The following is a 22478-nucleotide window of genomic DNA, read 5'->3' on the forward strand; positions in this document are numbered from 1 at the left end:
AAGGACCTGTTTTTTCAAACATGACACGGAAATTAAGAGGAGGAGGGAGGACTACACTAGATTAATAGGGGCTTAAGACAGGGATCAATTAAATGTGTAGATTTTATTTTATTTTATTATTATTATTTTTTTAAATGTGTAGATTTTAGATCTCACTTTGAACAAACTAGCTGCAAAAAGATTTTTGAGACACATGGGGCAATCTGACTATGGCCGGGTACTAGACAACACCAGGGAATGACTTCATTTTGATGAGGTGTGATAATGGCACTGTAGCTATGTGTGTTTTGCAGAAGTAGGCTGAATATACATGGAAAAAAAGACATGGCATCTGGTTTCATCAAAGGAAAAAGGGAGAGAGAAAACCAGGGTGGCAAAATCTTGAAAATTACTGAATATAAAGGATGGGAATATGTGAGTTCATCACAGTACTCTTTCTACTTTTGTACATATTTGAAAGTTTTCAAATGAAAATATTTCTATGTTAAATGGGCCAAGTTTCCAGAAAGGGAAGGCTCTTTGTTCACCTCCTAGAGCTCCATAATCATAAAATGTATCTTTGGTATTTCTGCCATTGAGCAAAAAGATTGATGTAATGTTTCCATAAACTACTGGAAAAAAAAAATCAACCTAGAAAAACACTACCTTAGGAGCCTGTTTGCAAATGCTCAGGGATTTAATGGTTTTTTCATATAGGAGAATTTATGAATATTTAGCAAATTGAAGTTGCATCTTGTTTCCATTTGAAATCTCCAGAAAAGGAAACTGCTGCTGTTGCAAAGTAAACTGCTCCAAAAAATATGCATTCAGGTCTTAGCTGGAGGACGACTGCAAAGGAAAATCCTGCAAGCATTTTCATTTCGTAGTGAATATGCTGCTTCAAATCAAGTCAATTTTGTGCCATGTCTATTTTGCATAATTTTGTGCACACACAGATATGCATCTACGTTGTTTGCAAGTGAAATCACAGTAATCACTTTCATACTAATTTCCAATTAGTTCCCGTTTCACTGTTGTGTGAACAGTATGTTATAAATATTAAAAACACTGAAGGGAAGCTTGAAATTGAAGAGTTTCACTCAAACTAAAATGGAAGAGAAGAGGAGAACCAAAAGTTGTAAAAATCTGAGACTGCTGGCAATTTAAATTTTAGATGTCTGGAGACTCAGCCTGGCACACACAGCAAGGTCCCGCCCAGCAGATATGAGCGCCTGTCCCCTGCTCACCAGGTGTGCCATGATGCTCAATTTATGCAGCGAGGGCTGCCGGTTGAATAGGACCACGTCTCCATCAATGAGGTGCCTCTCCACAATGTCCCCGAACTTGAGCTCCTGGGCCATCTTTTCTCTGTTTCCGTATTTCAGAAACCTTAACATACAATAATGGACATAACCTATGAGAACAAAGTTTCCTCAGCAAGTTTCTCCCTCTTCATAGCAAGATCTGGTCTCTAAAACGACCATGTTTCACTGAATTTAAGGTGCCTCCCTCCACTGTCGATTAAACTACCGTAACAACAACAAAATTGTTTTTGTAACTTTATTTTTTGGCCATGCCAAGTGGCCTGTGGGATCCTAGTTCCCCAAACAGGAATTAAACCCCGGCCCCCGGGAGTGAAAGGGCCAAGCCCTAACCAATGGACCACCAGGGAAGTCCGTAAACTACAACAAATTGATTGTATGATACCTCTTAATTTTAGAAATGTCCAACTATGATAAAAATATGTCTCAGAGTCACAGAAACCAAGTAATAAACTAGCTTCTCGCACAGGGCCCTGGTGATGTTTGAATTTCACGAGACGAAAAGCACTGGTGATCAGCTCATGTCACTGTGAAAAGCCAGAACTGGCAAAATGTGCGCCTCCGGGGTCATGAGTGCACTGAGGCTACCCCAGAGCATCCAGGTGACCCAGAAAATGATCTGCTTTCACATCCCAATGCGTTATGTCTACCTAAACATTAAATGCTATAGAATAAATGAACACTGTGCACACGTTCAAAGAACCAGCAGAGGAAACAAAACGTACCTCGGCTAACTGCAATTTAAACAGGTGTTTTCCACATGTTAAAATATCACGATAATCGTACTTTGGACAGCCTTCTGTGGCTGAGTATGGCGACAGTGAACTTGGTCACGAGGAGATAATTACATCCAACCACAAGGGGAAAGCATTACCTTTTCATCTGTGTGTGTCTCTGCTGAATGAAATTGGCTCCTGGGTGAACTTCAGGGCCATTTCGAACCAGTTTCCTCAAAAAGTTGATGTTTGCTTTGTTCACCTGGAGGACCACAACATAAAACAGAATGAGGCACTGTTAGGTCTTGATGCGCCAGCATGCTACACTGAACTGAGTCTCAGTCTCTACTTTCTTTAAGTGATTCCAGGGGATTTTCCTGGTGGTCCGTTGCATAGGACTCTGCAACTTCCACTGCGAGGGGAATGGGTTTGATCGCTGGTCAGGGAACGAAGATCCCACATGCCACTTGTGGGGACCAGGAGAAAAAAAAGCATAACTGAACCCCCTGTGCAATTCTAGGAGAAGAGAGGTACCTGCAGCGCGCTGCTGCCAAGGTCTTCACTGTAAGGACAACGGTTCACGTCTGAGTTTGGCCACTCACTTGCTGGGTGACAGGGCCAGGTCCGTGACTGACCTTTGGTTTCTCTACTGATAAAACGACTGGGCTGGACTGATCTGCGGGGACCTTTCAGTATATTCTGTGATCCTAAACACAGGTGGCAGCTTCACCTGCAGTGATTGACTGTGGGTTCTATGGTTGAAAAGCTGTTAACGGCAGAACAGCAGGTCCTGTACTGCTCCGCCGTGCCCTGCGGCCTCCTCGACAACAATCTTGCGGGGCACCGTCTCAGAGAAGGAACTTGAACTCATCCAAGGACACTATTTTTTTTTTTTAATTCTGACTGCACTGGGTCTCTGCTGCAGCTCTTCCCTGAAGGGTGTGCAAGGTTAGCTGCCTTGCAGCATATGGGATCTTAGCTGCCTGACCAGGAACTGAACCTGTGTCCCCTGCATTAGAAGGCGGGTTCTTAACCAATGGACCATCAGGGAAGTCCCAACCAAGCAGACTTTTTATACAAGCTTTACCAGAAGCACCTAATTATGGGCTGATTATGAATTTCAAGAGCAAAGTCAAAGCCAATCAATATCTTCCTGTTATCAGGCCTTTCAATTATCTACACCTCAGTTAAAAAAGAAAATACTGTAAATACCAGCTTACACTCACGACGAGTATGAACTCAGTGTAAAGTGGTACAGCCTTTCTGGTTATATATCAACAGCTTTTTAATATTCAGTCTTTGAGTCAGTGATTCTAATGTTTTAAAAATGATTCTAATGTTTTAAAAATTCTGATGTTTTAACTCATCCCAAGAAAATCAATTGGGTGTGGATGTTTATCATTTAGTTATTTAAGGCATGAGGTATGAACTAGCACAGAAAGATATCAAAGATGGAAAAAGAGTAGGCATGAACGTTTAATGTGTATCTGAGTATTTAAATATAAAGGCAGACACAACTGTGTCGATGCTGCAGATGTTATGCATGGTGACACACATGTGAATCAAACTGGAAAAACACACACACACACACACACGCCACACCGTGGGCTGGGTGGGTTACTGGGGGTTTCCCACTGTTCAGACTGTTTGGAATCTCAGAACGTAACATAAAACACTGGGTTCAGACAAAATACTGAGCAATTCAATGTACTTACCTTCTCAGGAAATGTTAGAATTTTGGCCACGTGAACTGGCACAGCTACCTCATCAATTCGGAGGTTGGGGTCAGGTGAGATGACTGTTCTACCAGAAAAATCCACTCTCTTTCCTGAGAGATTGCCTCTGAATCGACCTAAATAAATAAAAATATATCGTAAGTCTCCAGGGCACAACGTGTGTTGTTTGGGAGCAATGCGACCAGAAAGACCAAGGAAAGACTGTGATCTCCAACGAGATAAGCTGGACATATGTTCCCCCAAACGAACCAAAGGCAGCAGGCTGCCTTCTGCACAGGTAGGTGGACGCGTACCCTGCTTTCCCTTCAGGCGCTGGACGAAGCCTCTGGTCCACTTCTTGGGTGCCATGTTGAGGGGAATGCCTGAGAGCTCGCTGTTGATGTAGAGGGCGCACTGCAGCTGCAGGAAGTCCCAGTCCTCCATGATCATCTGGGTCTTAGCTCCGGATATCCGATGCTAAGAATGAGCAGAGGCAAGCCTGGTCAATTTGACTTTCTCCATCAGATGCTTCCGTTTGCATGGATATACTCCAAAACCTGGAGCCTGGAAACGCTAATGGGAAGTGCTGACCTTTTTAATGACGTCATTCAGGAAAATGATCTCTGTCAACTTCATCGTCAGATCGTCTTCATTGGTGCCAGACTTCAAATCGCTCACGACAGAGGGTCTGATGCACAAAGGGGGCACCAAGAGGCGTGTGAGGATCAAATCGGAGGGCTTTCCAGCTTCCGGATTCATCAGAAGTAGAGGGATGTCTTCAGCCGGGATTCGTTTAAATAAGTTCAAAACTACTAAGGGATTCAAGTTCTCCTGTGGAAAGGAGGGAAGAGCAGAGAGAGAGCTGAGCTTTTTCTCCACAGCTTAGGCAAAGGTTTACTTCATGCCCCCAACCCAGCAGTACCCAGTCTTCTTGGCACCAGGAACTGATTTTGTGGAAGATAACTTTTCCACGGCAGGGGGAAGGGGGAGATGGTTCAGGCAGTATTGCCAGTGATGTGGAGCAGCAGATGAAGCTTCACTTGCCTGCCGCTCACCTCTCATGCGTCCGGTTCCTAACAGGCCTCTGACCAGTACTGGCCCATGGCCCAGGAGTTGGGGAGCCCTGCTCTAACCGCTTAACTGACAATATGTACAAGTGAGGACAACGGCTTCTGATAATTTGCTAAACTGCAAGAGCCCTAAAAATGTGCATGACTTTTATTCCAATAATTTAAGCCAATAATTCCACTTAATTTTTCCAAAGGGTATGATTTTAGAAATTAACACAAAGATTTAGCTATAAGGATGTTCACTAAAGCAGATCTTAATTGTAAAAGCTGCTAACAACCTGAAAGGTTACTGGCCAGATAAAATCATGGTACATTCATATGTAGAAAACTATGAAGCCATTTAAAGAAAAAAAAAATGAAGACACAAAAATGTGGCTTATGCCATGAAAGGTGCTCACAAAATATTGATAAATGAGATAGGTATGTTTACAATGTGATCTAATTTGGGCAAAGATGTACATATACAGAAAAGAGGAGATGGAAGAGTTTACCAAGGTGTGAACAGGGCCATCTTTAGCTGAGCTGGATTACCATTTTGCTTCTTTTTCTACATTTCACTTTTCTGTAATGAACTTTTCTTCGTATTAACTTCACATAACAGAGGCGCCACGGTGTAAAAATGCTGGTTATTAAATTTTCTTGGGATCAAAGACTGTGACTGAGACTATACGTTGTCAGTACAATTTTCCGCACAGGACTTAACGAAACGGGGAACAAAGCCAAGAAAACTGATCAGCTCCTAGAACACTACCAAAGGAAAAGTTTCTACGGTCCTGCCCTGGAGGAGATGGCAGTGTGGCTGGGCAGAAGGAAGGAATCTTACCAGAGGCTTTCGAGTCCGGGCCCCTGTCCAGAGAACAATGCATGTCCTTGGCTCCCATCTCCCAGCAATGGGCACCTCACTGCCATCAGAAACATCAGGGAGGAGGAAGTTTAAATCTAACAAAATTCTAGAACGGGATGAAGGTGAGACGTTGCCTGTAGTACCACAGTCAGTCCTGGACAAGAACATTATGGAGCTGAAGGCCGTCCAGGAGGGCAGGAAGACTGGCAATGGTCTGGAAACCAGTTCTCAGCAAGAGTGGTAAGAACAACTGCATCCCCAGAGGTATGAGGAAGAGGCCGCTGACTTACTGTTAAACACCAGGAACCAGACGTCAGGGACTGATGGGCAGCAGAGCAGGGCCCAGATGTGCATAAGGCAGAACACCCTACCAGCCCGAGCTCTCTAGCCACGGGGCGCGGCTGCCTCGGGGGGTGGCGAGCCGGCACAGCTGGGGACTGGCACTCAGTCTGCAGGGATGACGTCATTATGGAGAGAGCTCATCTGCAGGTCTACCAGTCCCTGGATTTGTACTAAAACAGGAGTGGATACACATCAGCCCTCTGGGAGTAGAGTCCAGAGTTTCTGTCCAATTCCTAAAGGCGTCTCTGACCCATGACAGGTCAGGAACCACTGCTCTAAGGTCTCTTCCACTGCAATCTTGTTGTGCCTCCTGTAAAGGCACGGGGCTCTAAATCCCTGAAAATTCAATGGGTGGGTACACATTAGTAAGTGAAAGTCGCTCAGTCATATCTGACTCTTTGTACCCCCATGGACTGCCGCCCGCTAGGCTCCTCTGTCCATGGGATCTCCCAGGCAAGAATTCTGGAGCAGGGTGCCATTCCTTTCTCCAGGGGATCTTCTAGACCCAGGGATCAAGCCTGGGCCTCCCACGCTGCAGGCAGACTCTTTACTGTGGGGGTCACCAGGGAAGCACCACGTCAGGACATGGGCCATCCTGGGGTTAATGAGACACCTTTCTGCTGCCTGTCTTTATAAAAGGCAAACGTAACTCGATAATTCTTTGCTTACTTTGGTGACTGAGTGGCTCCCTCTGAGGAATCTTGGAGGACCCGCCACTACTCCAAGCACTGTGACTGGCATCACACAGGACCTCAGAAAAAGGGATCTTGTGAGGGACTCAACTTAAGTGGAAGAAACTAGCAGAAATATAAGACGGAACACAAGAGGTGTATGGGGCATAGCAAATGTACATGTGGTTGACGGACGGTGAAGACTGGGGTGGCGGTGTGTTGCAGAGAGCAGAGGAGGCTGCATGGAAGCCCAGGGATGGGGGATTCGGGAGAGAGGGAGGGCGCAGAGGCTCTCTTGAGCTGAAGGGACACACGAAAAAGAAACAGAAGAAGGCTTACCTCTCCATCATTATTTCTGTTAATACAGGAACATCAGGAATAAGAAAACCACAGTAACTGGGTCACAGGCTTGAAGCATTTGCTATTTGCTAAGCATCTGATCTGGAATCCATCTTTTACTCCTCATAATGGCCCTAAAGCAGACACTCTTGTAATCCCTGTTTCATAGTTGTGGAAACTCAACTCCAGGTTGGGTCACGCGTCTAAGATCATAGAGTAAGTGAGCGGCAGTGTGCGTGTGTGCTAAGTCACTTCAGTCACGTCTGACTCTTTGTAACCTCATGGATTGTAGCCCACCAGGTTCCTCTGTCCTTGGGATTTTCCCAGCATGAATACTGGAGTGGGTTGCCATTTCCTTCTCCAGGGGATCTTCCTGATCCAGGGATCAAACATGAGTCTCCTGCATTGGCAGGCAGATTCTTTACCACTGAGCCATCTGGGAAGCCCCAAAGCTCTCAGCCATCACCACCCTAAATCACATCGAGGGTGTCAGCTGGGTCACGTGGGCTGGGGTGGACAGAGAGGTGGTGGCAGTGGGGGACACAGAGAGGCAAGACGGACATGCTAGACAGGTGGCTCCTGAGTGGGAGGAGATTACCTCCTGGGCCCAGTCACTCAGGACAGTGGGCCCCAACCTTCTGGCACCAGGGACTGATTTCATGGAAGACAGCTTTCTCATGGGCCTGGGCTGAAGGGGATGGTTTTGGGACGATTCAAGCACACTACATTCACTGTGTGCTTTACTTCTAATCTAATGCCACTGCTGATCTGGAAGGAGGTACTGCTCCCTGGCCTGGAAGTTGGGGACCCCTGACTTAAGAGACTTTTCCAAACAAGATGCCTCCTAGGCCTTAGACAATTCTACTGCAGAGGGTGCGGGGAGCAGAGGAGACTTGGTCCTCTGCACGTAAGGACAGTGGCCTCAGGGGCCCAGGCGGAGAGTGGGCACGGCAAAGTGGCGACAGGCGTCAGGGAGGCTGATCTGGGGGCAGCAGAGGGAACACACAGGAGCCTGCAACTAAGGCCACACTCAGGAGAGCTGGGCAGCCCTCAGACTCATTGAACGCTTTCCGCACAGTTGTCAGCCTGGAGGGTAGAATTCCTCTACACTCACGCTGGGAGGAGACGAGATCAGCTTTCTCAGTCTGCACCTTCACTTCCTCTGCAGGAGCCTGAAGACATCTCCACTGGGATGCACGGCTGATGCCGTCCCCCATCACGGTACTCCATGTTTCCAGACGCCGGCGCATGGATTCCGGCTTGTCTCTGACCGCCTCCTCTCCCACCCGTTGCCACGGTGGCTGGTCATCAGTTACTGTCCATTCTACCTGCACACTCTGACCTCTGGCTTCACTATCACTGCCCAGGGTCACAACCTGCTTCCTTTTTACATCTCTCTCCCTACTATATAATAGTAAACTGCACAAATCTTAAAGAGATGGCTAAAGTTTTACACAAGTACCCATACACCACCATTCAGATCAGGAGAAAGAACATGTGCCCCTCTCCAGAAAATGCCCCGATACCCCTTTCTCAGTGCTAAGCCCTCGCCCCAGTTCAGTCCGGCCTGTTCTTGGACTTGACCTAAATGCAATCACACGCTTCGGACTCTCGTATAAGGCTGCCTGCTCTCAGCAGGACTCTGCTATTCAGCCAGGCTGTGTGTGGCAGCATGACTCTTCACTCCAGGACAGCACTCCACCGCGTGGACCTACGACAATCTGCACACTCTCCTGCTGACAGGCATCTGAGGTGCTTCTAATTCTGGCTTTTATTAATGAAGCTGCAACGAACATACTTGCACAGATATTTCTGTGGACGTATGCACTTGTCTCTCTTGGGTACATGCCCGAGAATAAGGCTGCTAACCACATGCTAAGTGTAGGTCTTACTTTGTAAGGAATTTCAGAGTGGTGGAAACATTTTACAAGGTTACTATCGACACAGGAGTGCCAGTTCCATCAGATCCCTGCCAGCACTTGGTTTTCAGTTGTTTTACATTTAATTTTTCTAAGAGGGTGTGTGTTTTAATTAGTATTTCCCTGATGACTAATAATGTGGAACAACTTTTCATCTACTGATTGGCTGTTTGAACATATCCTTTTGTGAAGTGCCGATTCAAGTCTTGCTTCTGCTTTTAAAAATCAGGACTTTATATTCCAGACATGACAGTCCTTTGTCAGACATATGAAAGGTGAGTATTTGCTCCCAGCTTCTAACCTGGTTTTTCATTTTTGTTACAGTGTCTTTTGAGCAGTCAGGCTGTTCTAAAATGTCATTGTTTATGTCCCTCCCTTGCTTAAAATTCTGAATGGCTCCACATTCTCCAGAGCAGGAGGACCTCGACAAAGTGCGTTCAGCTGTCTGTCTTTTCTCCAGCACAAGCCTTTTCTCCAGTGGCCTCAATGAGGATTCCCCCTCCACCACTTACTATTTTCTTGGCTGATGCAGCCTCACAGAGTTGCTGTGAGGATAAAATGTGAGGATAAAATATGAGGCAATCCATGGAAAGAAGTTGGACCGACCCCGGAAGGTAATAGCAGTCACTAAGTGCAAGGTGCTTTTGTTAGCAAAATGCTGGGACTTTTGAGCAGAACTTGGCTTCAGAAGGAGCCCCAACACAGCCTCCTGGACGTGGCAGGCTCACTGCCCTAGACTCTCTAAACCCTACAGGTTTAAGGACCACAACAAGCCACACCTTCCCTCACAGTCTGCCCCAACCAAGCCCCGCTGACTTCCCACTCCTCCCTATCCTTTCCATTCCTGTGACAGTCAGCACCGTGTCGTGTGGTATTGGCTATGTTTTCACGGGTTAATGTCCTACAACACCTTTAAAACCATGGGATTCCTGGGTGCAGACCCACTGCCTTGTGGTTCCTGATGCTCCCTACAGGTCTGACAGTTTGGTACTCAGTGGCCACTTAATTGTTAGTTTTGTACACTATCAATTCTAGAAGGTACCGTGTGTCTCAAGTACTAATCAAATTCAGAATGAGGCAGAACAAGACACTTCATAAAATCCTACTAATTAATCTGTGCCAAGTAAAGCAATGGAAATTACCTAGAAATTGATTAATGCCGCATCCATATGAGAAACAGGATCCCTCAGTGTATGCTGTACACAGCTATGCTTTTACAATCTTTTACAATGAAAATGTAACACGTGTTACCTATATAATTAAACTCGTTAGTTACGAGGACAGCTCACAATAAACTGATTGCCAGGCGAATACCTGTCACGTGAAGTATCCCTGGAGATCTAACCCCAGTGGACCTTCTGTTCTGGAGGAACGGTGTACCCAGACGGTGAGGAGACAACGTGTGATGCGGACAGAGGGGGCAGGCAGGGGCGGGCTCACCTGCGCCTTTCCCAGCAGAGGCTCCACTTCTTTGTTATGCTCTATGGCGGTTTCAAAGGACTGGAGGAAACTTGATACGATGGGATCCATCACTTTCTTGTTGGTCTTGTATTTCTCATGGATTATCTTCAGCAACCCGCATTTCTTGACAGTACCTGTGAGAGTTAATCCATTTTACCATGGTTGGAAAAATCAAGTCCTTGGTTAGGCTGGTCTGAGCTCATGATCTAGGAAATGCAGTTGCGGAAACTGCCATCGCGATGAAGACAGGATGTGTATCTGGCTCACCATTGAAGGCGCCACAGTGATGGCACGTGTTCTTTTTCCGGCACTTGTCAGAGATTTTCTTCTTTAGCCCTCGCTTCTGGAGGTAGGTCAGGCCGGGCCTCTTCAGATAATCCAGAAACTGCTTCTTCTCCTCCTGGGACAGCATGATGTGGCAGCAGGTTTTACAGATCATCTTTTGAAAATTAAACAAAACAGATAAAAGGATGAGAGGATGAAAAAGTATTTTCTTTTTTTTTTTTTAAAAAAAGCTGCATCTACCCCTTGTCCAGGACACTTAATTATATGCACACATCTACAGGAAGACATGCTTAGAGGCAGCCCATGTTCACCACAACGCTGGCTGTAGCCACAGCCGGCAAGTGGGGTTTTTGTTAGCTTTATCCCCTTTCTGGTGCTTGAATTATCTTGTGCTTGTACTGCTTGAATTATTATTATTTTTTTATAATATATATCTACAACCTACTCAAGAAAAATCAAGGAAAAAGAATCTTCAAGCAATTTAACTTATTGCAGGATGAAATATTATGCCACAAAAACCAAACCAAAACAAAAAACAAACCCCTCAAACAAAACAAACATTACATGTTTAGTATAAAGATGTTCCCTACGTGTATCCCCGACCAAGCTCACTCCCATGTCCCTGATCAGCAACTTTCAGGGAGATGGAGTTACTGCATGGAGATGAACACACACACGCTTACCTGTAAGATACCTATAACTGCTCGGAAGTACCCCACGTGGAAGCACGGCAGCTCCAAGTCAATGTACCCATAATGGCCCAGACAGTCAGCCAAATTCTTCCCACAGGTTTCACAAGGGCGGTCCTTCTCACTTGTACCCTGTGAATAAAAGCATGATCAATAATACGTGGAGACCAGTGGAGAGGAAACTGGGATGAGCTCTCACAGGTGGCCAGGGGACCCAGAGTCAGAATCACCTGGGAAGGTGCAGGGTATTCATGTTCACTGGATCAAGGAAGGCTGGAGTCCCTGAGATATGCTGGGGAAGGGGGAAGGTGGAAGGAAGACCTGGCTTCTTCCTATCTGGTAAGTCACCAGTTTTACCAGCCAGTCAAAACACACGGAGCCACGAAGGGCAGCAGGTCTTACCATCCTGTGGTCCAGCACCCCGTATAGCAGCGGGGCGTGGTTGTTGTCCTGGCTGTACAGGTTCTTACTCACAACCTGGATGTGTGCCTGCTGCCGCATCTCCTCGGCTGACTTCATCCCAAAACAGATGTGGCTTCTACAATGGAAAGAGACAGGGGAACAGTTACATCAAAACCACTTACCAGGAAGAGCATTTATGCATGTGACCCACCATAAGCAACCTTATCCTTCCCACGCCTGACAGGCTCTGCTCTCTCATCACTAAATGTCCTTCATCCTGCTGACTGTTCTCACCTTCATTATCTAAGGACGGTGCTCACCAGTTGTACCTACCTCCTTGCTGCTAAATCCAGGAAGAATTTCTCATTTTAACGTCTCTCTGTAGCACTGACAGCAACCTCTTCACCCCTTATCTTGCAATAATTTCTTTCCTTGGCTTTGGTAACACCATCCACACTTTGAGTTTTTTCCCCTCTCAGGCTGTTACATCTTAAGTTTCTTCTGTGGCCTCTTCTACTGCCCTCTCTCAGACGTTGGCTTTTCTCCTTACCTGGGGTTACAACCCCATTCCTCCTTGCATTCTATACCTTCTTCCTGAGTGGTGTCTGTCTAATCTCTATCTGTAGGCCAACTATTCCAACTCATACACACACCTCCTTTGGACAGTTACACAAGTACCTAAACTCGGCACTTTCTCTCCCCAATCTGTTCCTTTGTTCACTTTCCCAACAAACTGGGGGTTTACAATGTGCCAGGCACCATCCTGAGGGGCTGAGGGTACAGGTTAGGACAAGACAAACTCCCTTCCCACATGGGGCTCAGTTTCAGGGAGGGCAAGACAGAGAATAAACAGATTCACAAAAGTGAATAGATGTAAAGACTGAAAACACTGAAGCCTAGGGGAGAGTTTGACAAGACTATGTGATGTGGTCAGAAAGTCTGGAAAATTGACATTTCAGCTGAATTCTGAATCAGAGGGAGCCAGTCATAAGACGATCAAGAAGTGATGCATAAGAAGTACAGCTTAACTAGGGCAAGGGTTCTAGAGGCAGCTCAAGCCTGGCATTGTCAAGGCACCAAATGAAACCAGCAGTGTAGAGCACAGAAAGCTAACGGTACAAGAAAAAGCCAGTGGGGTTTGCAAAGACCAGCTTTAGGGGGCTTGGGGACTCTGACAAGCAATTTAAATGTTAGTCCAAGGGAAAGCTGCCTGAAGAGTTCAAACTGAAGTGTCAAGGATCTAATTTGCATTTTAATAGAGTCACTCAGGTGGTCAGAGGAAAACAGATTATATCTACATCTGAATATAGTTGGAAGTTGGGATGGGTTTGGAGGGACCACCAGGGATAATTTATCCAGCAAAGAGGCACGTTTCCCATTCCAGTGAATGGCAACCTCCACAGAGTCACCCAAGCAAGAAATTCTGTGCATCAATTTCATTTCTCCCTTACCCATCCCTACCAAAAGCGTCAATTTCACACCCCTCAACCGAGGGGTGATGATGGCCATCATCAAAAATTCTACAAATAATAAATGCTGGGGAGTGTGTGGAGGAAAAAGAACCCTCATTCACTGTTGGTGGGAATGTAAATTGGTACAACCAGTATAGAGAAAGGTACGGAGGTTCCTTTGAAAACTAAAAAGAGTTACTGTATGATCCAGCAAGCCCACTCCTGGGCATATATCTGGAGAAAACTACAGTCTGAAAAGCTACACTTCAATGTTCACTGCAGCTCTACTGACAAAAGCCAAGGCATGGAAGCAACCTAAAAGTCTATCAACAGATGCATGGATAAGATGTGGTGTGTGTGTATGTATATACACATAAGCCACACACACACCATAAAAAAGAAACAATGCCATTTTCAGTAACATGGATCGCTCTAGAGATTATCAGACTAAGTAAGCTAGACAGAGAAAGACAAATGTCAGGATATTGCTTATATGTGGGGGAGAAAAAGATACAAATGAGCTTATTTACAAACACACAGCAAACAAACTTATAGTTACCAAAGGGGCAGGTGGGGGTGGTGGAGATAAATTAGGAGTTTGACATGAAAATATACACTTACTATATTTAAACTAGATATCCAGCAAGAAGCTACTGTATGGCACAGAAATGTATACTTAATATTTTGTATAACCTATAAAAGAATCTAAAAAAATAATACGAATATAATCTAAGAAAGAACGTGTGTATAAAACAACATATAGTATATATATAATAAAAGGTATATTTTTTAGATTCTTTAACAGATATTATATGCATTGTTTCTTATATCTATTATAGGCATATTATGTTATTTTATACATATATATTCTTTCTTATATTACATATACATATTCTTTTTTAGATTATTTTCCCTTATAGGTTTTAAAAAAAGAGTATCTGTGTGCATTGCAGGAACTGCAGGAGACGTGGGTTCGATCCCTGGGTCCGGAAGATCCCCTGGAGGAGGGCACACAACCCACTCCAGTATTCCTGCCTACAGAATCCCATGGACAGAGGAGCCTGGTGGGTTACCGTCCAGGCAGTTCGCAAAGAGTATATAACTAACACAACGTTGTAAATCAACTATACCTCAACTGACAAAAAAGCCCCCTCACTGCCTCCAAGATGACTCTGGAACAAAGCTGCAAAATCAGCTTTCTTCTCATCACTGTAATGTCTCCCTCCTCTATGCTCCTGGAAGAAGGCTGTTTGGCTTGCTTTCTTCCATCTGAACCCCTTTCCCACTGGTGCCAACCCTTGCCCTTGCACTAACCGTTGACTTGCCTACCTTTTCCAACTAGACTAAGCAGTAAGGTCTTCCTCATGTCACATCTCTTAATGCCTATCACCGGGCCCAGCACACAGTACCTTCCTCAACTAAGTGTCTCCTGCAGGAACGATTGATTTATTTCTTTACTGGAAGTTCTAAGGGCGAGGCTGTGACCTATTAAATTTCACCTCATTTTTGAGACTGCTATCCATGTGCCTGTTGACACAGCTTTCTAGCTGGTAACTCCATTCTTTTGGTCAACAAATATTACCTCCGTGTCACGTGTTCTGCAGCAAAATGAGTCCCCGCCCCAAGCTGTAGTGACCAAAGATTCGCAGAAAGGGGTCATCATCTGACCTCAGGAAAACTCTCGTATCGACCCAGGGTGTACGTTATCGCCAAGGTTCCCACCACATCTCCCATTCTCTGCTGAAACCCAAAGGAACACCCCGGCCTGCGGTTCCCCAGACGCTGAAATACCCTCTGCCCAATCAATATTCATTAACCTGATACTCCTGAGCTGTGCCCACACCTCCCACTGATTCTTGGTCCTTTCCTTCCCACTGACCCTCAGCTATGACGCTTCGAGACCTAAGACCCTTGGCCTTGGATTCCTTTGCCCCTAATTTCTGTGCCCTTTGGGGATTTTGGCTCCATCTTACATTTTCTTGGCCACATCTGTCTCCCGGAACTGCTCCTTCACCATGGTGACGGCTGCCGGGGCTCCCTCCTATAAACTCCTGGAGCTGGGTTAAAAACACGATGTTCTCCGTACCATCCGCGGCTGCTTCTTCCCCGGTTGCTAACACATCTGCGGCATTCTTTCGGCCACCGTAGCACGCCCCACGTGCCCGCCCCCACTTCCGCTACTCGCTAGCGCGAGTCTGTCAAGAGAGGCTTCAGGCACGCAGCTTCTCGCCTTCTCCCCATACCGCCATCTGGCGGCACCTCGTTGAAACCGCCGCGAAGCCCGAGCTGTATTTTCCAAGTTCAATTTCCAATCTATTTCTGGTTCATTGGTCTGTCTCTCTCTGAACCTGCACTCTTTATTTTATTGCTACACATCTATCTCCCTGTAATCAATGGACAAATTTCAAATAGCAAATACTTGTTAGAAGCTATAAAGAAAGCTGAGCATCGAAGAATTGGTGCTTTTGAACTGTGGTGTTGGAGAAAACTCTTGAGAGTCCCTTGGACTGCAAGGAGATCCAACCAGTCCATCCTCAAGATCAGTCCTGGGTGTTCATTGGAAGGACTGATGTTGAAGCTGAAACTCCAATACTTTGGCCACCTGATGTGAACAGCTGACTCATTGGAAAAGACCCTGATGCTGGGAAAGATTGAGGGCAGGAGAACGGGACGACAGAGGATGAGATGGTTGGATGGCCTCACTGACTTAATGGACCTGAGTTTGGGTAAACTTTGGGAGTTGGTGATGGACAGGGACACCTGGCGTGCTGTGGTTCATGGGGTCGCAAAGGAGTAGGACACAACTGAGCGACTGAATTGAACTGATTAAAAGCCCACTCCAGTAGTCTTGCCTGGAAAATCCCATGGACAGAGGAGCCTGGTAGGCTACAGTCCATGGGGTTGGATAGAGTCGGATACCACTGAGCGACTTTCACTTTTCACTTTAACCTTGATTGTTGGGATGGGGAGGAAGGTGGGAGGTGGGGGGTTCAGGATGGGAGACACATGTACACCCATAGCTGATTCATGTGAATGTATGGCAAAAACCACTACAATATTGTAAATAATTAGCCTCCAATTAAAATAAATTTACAAAAAAAAAAAAGCTCACTTTTGTAGGGACTAAGATTTTCATAAAAAGACAAAGTTTGGGGAAAAAATTTAGACAATCAGATTCTCTAATCTCACAAAAATAACGGTCAGGTCTGAGTACTTGAAATAACAAAAGGTTTTGAGTCAGTTCTGCACTTTCCCCAGCGGTAAAATGAGGAGGCTAGTCGAAGGGACCGCTAAGGATGCCTTCCACCCTTACCAACCGCTAACGCAGGTGGAGGGGATTTAACTTTAATCTGGTTTAATTTAAAGTCCAGACAGTCCAAAATAATGAATCGAAGTGGAACATGTGCTAGCATAAATCTACTCCGTCTAAACTGTGCGCCCTCGGGATTGGCCAGTTCCCGTTCGGCGGGGTGTGGCGAAAGACCACAGAGATCAGATCTTAAGCACTTTCAAACAGGCATTGGCGAGGTCGGCCTCACGGTCCGGCCACGCCCCCACGTCGGCGCCGTCCGGGGACCTTCCGTGAGCGTTGATATGATTGGCCGGCGAAGTTTTAGCCCTCTTTTCCTCCCTGGCTGCTTGAAGATCAGCCGCCATCATGGTGAGTCTCTCCGGACCTGTGCCTCCATCCGCCGCGTATCCGCGCCATCCTCCGTCCCCTGGTTCTGACATTGGCGTTACATCCCTCCAAAGCCCAGTTACTCTTCCTTGGCCGAGTCTGACCGGGGAGACCTGTTGCCGAGGGCCTGGGAGCCGCCGGCGAGGAGTCCGGGCTGTGTGTTGTCTACCTAGACATGCCGGGCTTTCAAAAGTCCCAGGAGTGGGGGATTGCGGGAGTACCTACTACGTTTGTCGTCCTCGTGGAGTCTAATGGGTGGGGTGGGGTGAAGAGAGAGACATCACATTTGCACTCCCATCCTGGGGTAGACGGTTTGCCAGTGAAGGCTGCCCAGGAGGTGAAGAGGGTGCCAGCAGCGCCCGGGCGAGTTGCGGCGAGTGAAACTGTCATGTGTAAGCTACAGTTACTGTCAGCCGAATGCATTCTCTTGTTTCACATGGGGGAAACGGAGGCCTCCGGGTGTGGAGCCGCTTTAAGGCTTGCCATGCCTTTACTAGTTCACTCATTCGAAGGTTCACCAGTTTTTAACCCCGCTGCATCCTCGACCTATTTTTTCCTTGATCCCGACTTGAAAGAATTGAACTTTGCTGAAGTGGATTTAGTTTGGTGTGGTTTTTTAAAACTGTAGTTGAAATAGCTATCGGTTTACTCTGAGAGCTCTTACCGGTTAAGTTTTTGTTCGTAGCGTAAACATGCCGAATGCCCACATTCTTTGCTAGTTACTGTGTACAAGCAGTGGGGCCGTTCAGAAGGGAATACGATTTTTGTGGGATGTAGAGTTGGTCATTCAAGAAGGGTAGTTTACCTGAAGAAAGTGCAATGCTTGTCAGACCTCTGCGGGCTGTTACAAACAGGGTGGTCTGACAATAACATTTGTAGAATCACAGCTTCACCCCAGAGCAGTGGAACGTGGGGTGATTTTTGTCTTTAAGGGTACAATGGGCAGAGTCTGGAGACATTCTTGGTCACAACCAGGAAGTGGGTATGCTACTAGACGTTCTGAAACACACGGGACAGTCCGCACAGCAAAGTAGTAGCGGGGGCAAGGCATCTGAGGTTTGAGAAACCTGGAGAGTGATTTCTGTAACAAAACGAAGTAGCCTTTACAGATTGAGTGTGTGGCTGTTGAGCATGTATTCTTGGTACTGTTTTTGTGTTGGGGTGACTTGTAAGTTAGGCAGTTTGCTAGTAAGTGTGTTAGGAGGAGATGGGAATTGGTGCCTTTTTTCCCCCTCTTATTCACGGTTTCCTGGCACTAACGCGTATGACTACTTTGTTTTAAATTAACTGTTCACAGATAGTGGCTATTGATGTGGGCCTTGCATTTCTAGATCTTGGAAAATCACAGTAGGGTCAGGAAAAGATTGACTAGTTATTACAACTATTATTATTAAAATGAGCGTTATGTTTTCAGAACGACACAGTAACTATCCGGACTAGGAAGTTCATGACCAACCGACTGCTTCAGCGGAAACAAATGGTAAGGAAGGGTACGTCAGTGTTTGGTTGCTCAGTTTAGAAGATGTGTTTCCTTATAATATACACTAAACTTGATAATTTCTTCGTAGGTCATCGATGTTCTTCACCCTGGAAAGGCAACAGTACCTAAAACAGAAATTCGGGAAAAACTGGCCAAAATGTACAAGACCACACCAGATGTCATCTTTGTATTTGGATTCAGAACTCATTTTGGTGGTGGCAAGACAACTGGCTTCGGCATGATTTACGATTCCTTGGATTACGCGAAGAAGAATGAGCCCAAACATAGGCTTGCAAGAGTAGGTGTCCTCGTTTGTTCAGTCGCTGCTGGAGACTTTTTTAATGGCCTTGTATTGTGGGTGCAGCAGAATGAGCGAGAGCAAGCAGTCTGGAGGGATAACACACTAAACTCTTGAGTGGTTGGCAGAAAAGGTTCTTTGATAAAACACACAGATAGAGTGTGGAGTTCAGATGGTGTCTGCAGGATTTGAGGAGGTGCCTTTTCAGCTGGGTCTGGAAGAGTAGGTGAAGTGCTCCTGGAGGTGGGAACTGGCTGGCAGTAGAGGGATGGGTTTAGAAACCATAGGTTGGCCCTACTTGAAGTGAAATCTTTATTCCCAAATGTCTTAGAGTTTGCACTTAGCTTCGTAGCTTAGGTTCATTGAGCAAGGAGCCATGAAAAGTTGCGGGTGGTTTCCTGAGTATCAGGTGCATAGTGAACTACAGTGGATCCTTGAAGAACACTGGTTTGAACGTCCACTTACATGCAGATGTTTTTTTCAGTCGTGAAGTCTATAGTGCGGTGATCTAAGGTTGGTTGAATACATGGTGGCAAAAGAAAGCGGATGTGGAGGGCCAGGCCAGCCATACATTCTGCTGAGCTACTTGACTCTGTCGAGATTTGATGTGCTTATTCCTGGAGTTGGATGAGTTGATGTTTGCAAGTCATATGTTCATATGTACACCTTTTTCCTTCAGCATGGCCTGTATGAGAAGAAAAAGACCTCAAGAAAACAGCGAAAGGAACGCAAGAACAGAATGAAGAAAGTCAGGGGGACTGCAAAGGCCAACGTTGGTGCTGGCAAAAAGGTATAGTCTATCGAGGAAAATACAGAAATGTTTCAGGTTTTTAGTTTGTAGAAAAGTGGGGTTTTGTTTTCTTAATAACCTTTCTTAATGTTTCTTCTTTTCCCACTTCTTCTGGATTACAGAAGGTAACCTGTTTTGAGAAGCCACGTAACGTAGTATCTTAACACCTCAGTAGAGTAGCTTTGCCCACCCCTTAGCTCACAGATTAGCACAGCACAGGGCCACATCGGTTCAGTGATCCTGGTGGGTGCCTTGCAAGTTTTACCAGAAAAGTTTTCACTTTACTGCTAATTGCAAAGGTTTGTAAAGAGGGAGCGGATCTCGGTTCCCAAGACTGACGGCCTTAAAATTGGCAGCTGATTGAGGAAGCAGCTGAATCGATGTGGTCCGTGTTTTCCTGGCACACTGGAGAGGCAGCACGGTTTTCCCTTGCTTTCCTCTCCAGTTAGTCAGGACTTGAGTGATTTTAATTCTCAGCTTTTTACCAGCTTGGCTAGCTAATTGTAAGTAGTTGAATGGAATTAAGGTGTTGGGTTGTCAAATTAACAAATAATTAAGTGTTCTGTGAACTTTTTTTTTTTTTTTTGCCTTTTCCCTCTACTTTCTTGGAATTCTTGTTCATCAGAAATGAAGTGTCTAGCAGGTACTGAGATTGTGAGCACGGTGTGGGGATGGATGCATCACCTTCACTGAATTTGCTTTGATGCTTTGCATGTTGGCTTCCAGAGGAGAGTTTTGTAGCAGAGTCTGTTATATAACAAACACTACTCCTATGGTTTAAAATAGTATATTGTGAGCAAAGGAGAGAAACTTTAAATCACGTTTATTTTGGAAACTCAGAAATGCATGTTAAGTTGTGAAGTGTCCCAGTGGAGGAAGGTGGCCCCTTTTAATTGGCACTTGCTGTGTTCCAGAGCACCACATACCCAGGAAATGAATGGCTTTACTTCATTAACAAGGGATTGGGAAGGGTTCTCTGATCTAGTCATGAGCAATGTCTCTCTTGGAGACTGGTTGATTGACTGGCAGCTCGATAAACTGGCCCAGAAAATCTGGCAAAGCCTCTGTCTCAGAGCACCCACTCAAAGCTGCCTTTCACCATCTCTCTACTGTCCCATTGCTTATCAGCTTTCTACCTGATGCCCCCTTTTTTTAATTGAAAAATTTCCAAGATAATGGAGTATTCACATCAAAACCTTTGATAAGCTTTTGCCATAGACGCTTAAATATATTTGTACCGTGAGCAGCCTAAACATGTAACATGAACAGTGGCCTGAGAGTGGACTGGGGCTGCAGGGTTTGAAACAGTGGTGGTCACAGCCCTGTGTGTTTCCCTGTGTGACTCCCTGCAGAGTGGGCAGGACACCTGGTGTGCGCCCTCAGGCTCTGACCACTTCCTGGTGCTGAGGAGCTGTAGTGGACGACTGCAGAGGAACTGCTTGCTGCTTAGAGCTGCTCCCTGTTTGTGAGGCTTACTAAACCTGTTGACAAATTCCAGAAGTTGAAAAGCAGTCAATATTTGTGTACTGATCTAGATCTGAAGAACGTTTTTACGTTTTGTTTTCTTCATTCAGCCACGTGTTAGTGCTCAGTGGTGACAATGTGCAGAAAGTCAGGCATCCTAATTGTTCTTTTTAACTTAATTTTTGTTCACATGTTGGAATTACATCTTTTGGGTGCTGTAGAGTTTTACATTAAAAGGATAGTCTTTTGTTTGAGTAGCGATTGAACTATTTTTATATCAGCTAAATTCTGTCTCTTAAGATACTAATTTGCTACTTTTGTTGATTGTGAATAGTGGCTTTTAAATTACTGAACCTGAGACAGGTCTTAAAGACTTGGCTTGATCCTTTAGAGCTCTCCCTTTGGTTAAATTAGACTTTAGTCTGGGATGATTCTCAAGTCTGTTGATGGTGCTAACATGCCCAGCATGGTGTTGCTGAGCAGAGCAGAGGGGCTGAGGCTTCTAAAGTGGGCATTGGTAGCCTAAGAACCATAGAAATCGGGCAGGGTGTTCTCAAAATTGGGGAGAATAAAATCAATTAGTGCATCTTGGGAGTGCTCTATATACAATTGCAAAGAATAAAACAATCATCATTAAGGTACCTGATTGCATGCAGATTATTTAGGAGTTTGCAAAGGGACTATTAACGAAATGTTTCTTTTCCCTCTTCCCTCCTTTCTCCCTCCCCTGCCACTATTCAGTGAGCTGGAGATTGGACAACAGGTATTCAAGCTTTTCGTTTAGATTGTTAGATTTTTTGGTTTGACAGCATTAAAGCATGTGAAATGATTTAGAAGCATATTTACAGTTGCTGTCAAGAGTTGTGCCTTTTAAAAACTAGCAGTGTCATGGTTTTGTTTTCAGCACTTGTTTTTTGTCTCATCCCTAACTGGAATGTTTTTTATGTCTTCGTGCTTACATTGTGTTGAGATTACACAGACTTACTATGGACTAGGTTACTAATGTTCGTTCTGCATGAGTGCCATTAAGTTTGCAGTTTGTTGAAGACTCTGTACTGTTAATTTTTAAAGACTTTTAAAGGTAGTTGCTAACTAATTTCTTTTTTCTTTGATTCACAGAAGGAGTAAAGATTCTGCAGTGACTGTATCTGTGGTGATTGTGCAGATTTTTCATGAAAGAGAAAATAAACTAAGACCTTTTACATGTCTGGCTGTTTGGAGTATATTTGAAGTTTCCTGGGAGTGTTGTAAATTGGTTTGCTATTTAACAGAATTAAACAGCCCACGATCACATGTTCCATTAAGCATTCAGTGAAAACTTGCCACGATTGGGGTGGTGTGTGTCCTTTCGTTTACTAGCACAAAGATGTGAGTGTGTAGAGTATCTAGCATGGGGGCATGTAGGGCCAGTCCAGTGTGCCGTGTTAATACTTGGTATTGTAGTTGGTCAGTCTCTGAAAGAGACATTTGAAACCTGAATTCCTTTTTGGTCTTACTAAAACCCTACTTTGTTAAGGAGAAAAAAATGTGCTGGCTGTGATAAAAATGAAAGTTACTAGGTT

General features: G+C 45.3%; 2 protein-coding genes across 8 annotated transcripts in view; one reads left to right on the forward strand and one right to left on the reverse strand.

Annotated features, from left to right (window-relative positions):
- The window catches only part of POLR3A (RNA polymerase III subunit A), a 44076-nt gene extending 28715 nt beyond the window's left edge, over positions 1-15361 (reverse strand). For 2 of the 4 annotated variants that reach the window (XM_004021506.5, XM_060406396.1), the window contains exons 1-10: positions 15179-15361; positions 11755-11890; positions 11347-11484; positions 10646-10817; positions 10358-10512; positions 4324-4563; positions 4047-4209; positions 3733-3869; positions 2176-2279; positions 1227-1368 (exon numbers count right to left, since the gene is read on the reverse strand). In XM_004021506.5, the coding sequence (XP_004021555.2) occupies positions 1227-1368; positions 2176-2279; positions 3733-3869; positions 4047-4209; positions 4324-4563; positions 10358-10512; positions 10646-10817; positions 11347-11484; positions 11755-11890; positions 15179-15222 (1431 nt within the window). In that variant the 5' untranslated portion in view covers positions 15223-15361. Of the gene's footprint in view, positions 1-1226; positions 1369-2175; positions 2280-3732; positions 3870-4046; positions 4210-4323; positions 4564-6657; positions 10169-10357; positions 10513-10645; positions 10818-11346; positions 11485-11754; positions 11891-15178 lie in introns of those variants that run through there. The other 2 variants (XM_060406397.1, XM_042241195.2) reach the window with 2 other exon arrangements.
- Positions 15362-16826: 1465 nt separating this feature from the next.
- On the forward strand, positions 16827-22120 carry RPS24 (ribosomal protein S24). Of its 4 annotated transcripts, XR_009598524.1 has the most exons (7): positions 16827-16866; positions 18299-18364; positions 18453-18662; positions 19342-19452; positions 19575-20095; positions 21658-21679; positions 22036-22120. XR_009598524.1 is itself a non-coding variant. In XM_004021507.4 (6 exons), the coding sequence occupies exons 1-5, from the start codon at positions 16864-16866 to the stop codon at positions 21658-21660; spliced, it is 393 nt and encodes a 130-aa protein (XP_004021556.1). In that variant the 5' UTR covers positions 16827-16863; the 3' UTR covers positions 21661-21679; positions 22036-22120. The 4 variants fall into 4 exon arrangements, 3 of the variants coding, with proteins under 3 accessions (XP_004021556.1, XP_060262543.1, XP_060262544.1); XM_004021507.4 differs by lacking the exon at positions 19575-20095; XM_060406560.1 differs by having other exon boundaries at positions 19575-22120.
- The last annotated feature ends 358 nt before the right edge of the window (positions 22121-22478 follow it).

This window comes from Ovis aries, chromosome 25 (assembly GCF_016772045.2).
Source record: "Ovis aries strain OAR_USU_Benz2616 breed Rambouillet chromosome 25, ARS-UI_Ramb_v3.0, whole genome shotgun sequence".
NCBI lineage: Eukaryota > Metazoa > Chordata > Mammalia > Artiodactyla > Bovidae > Ovis > Ovis aries.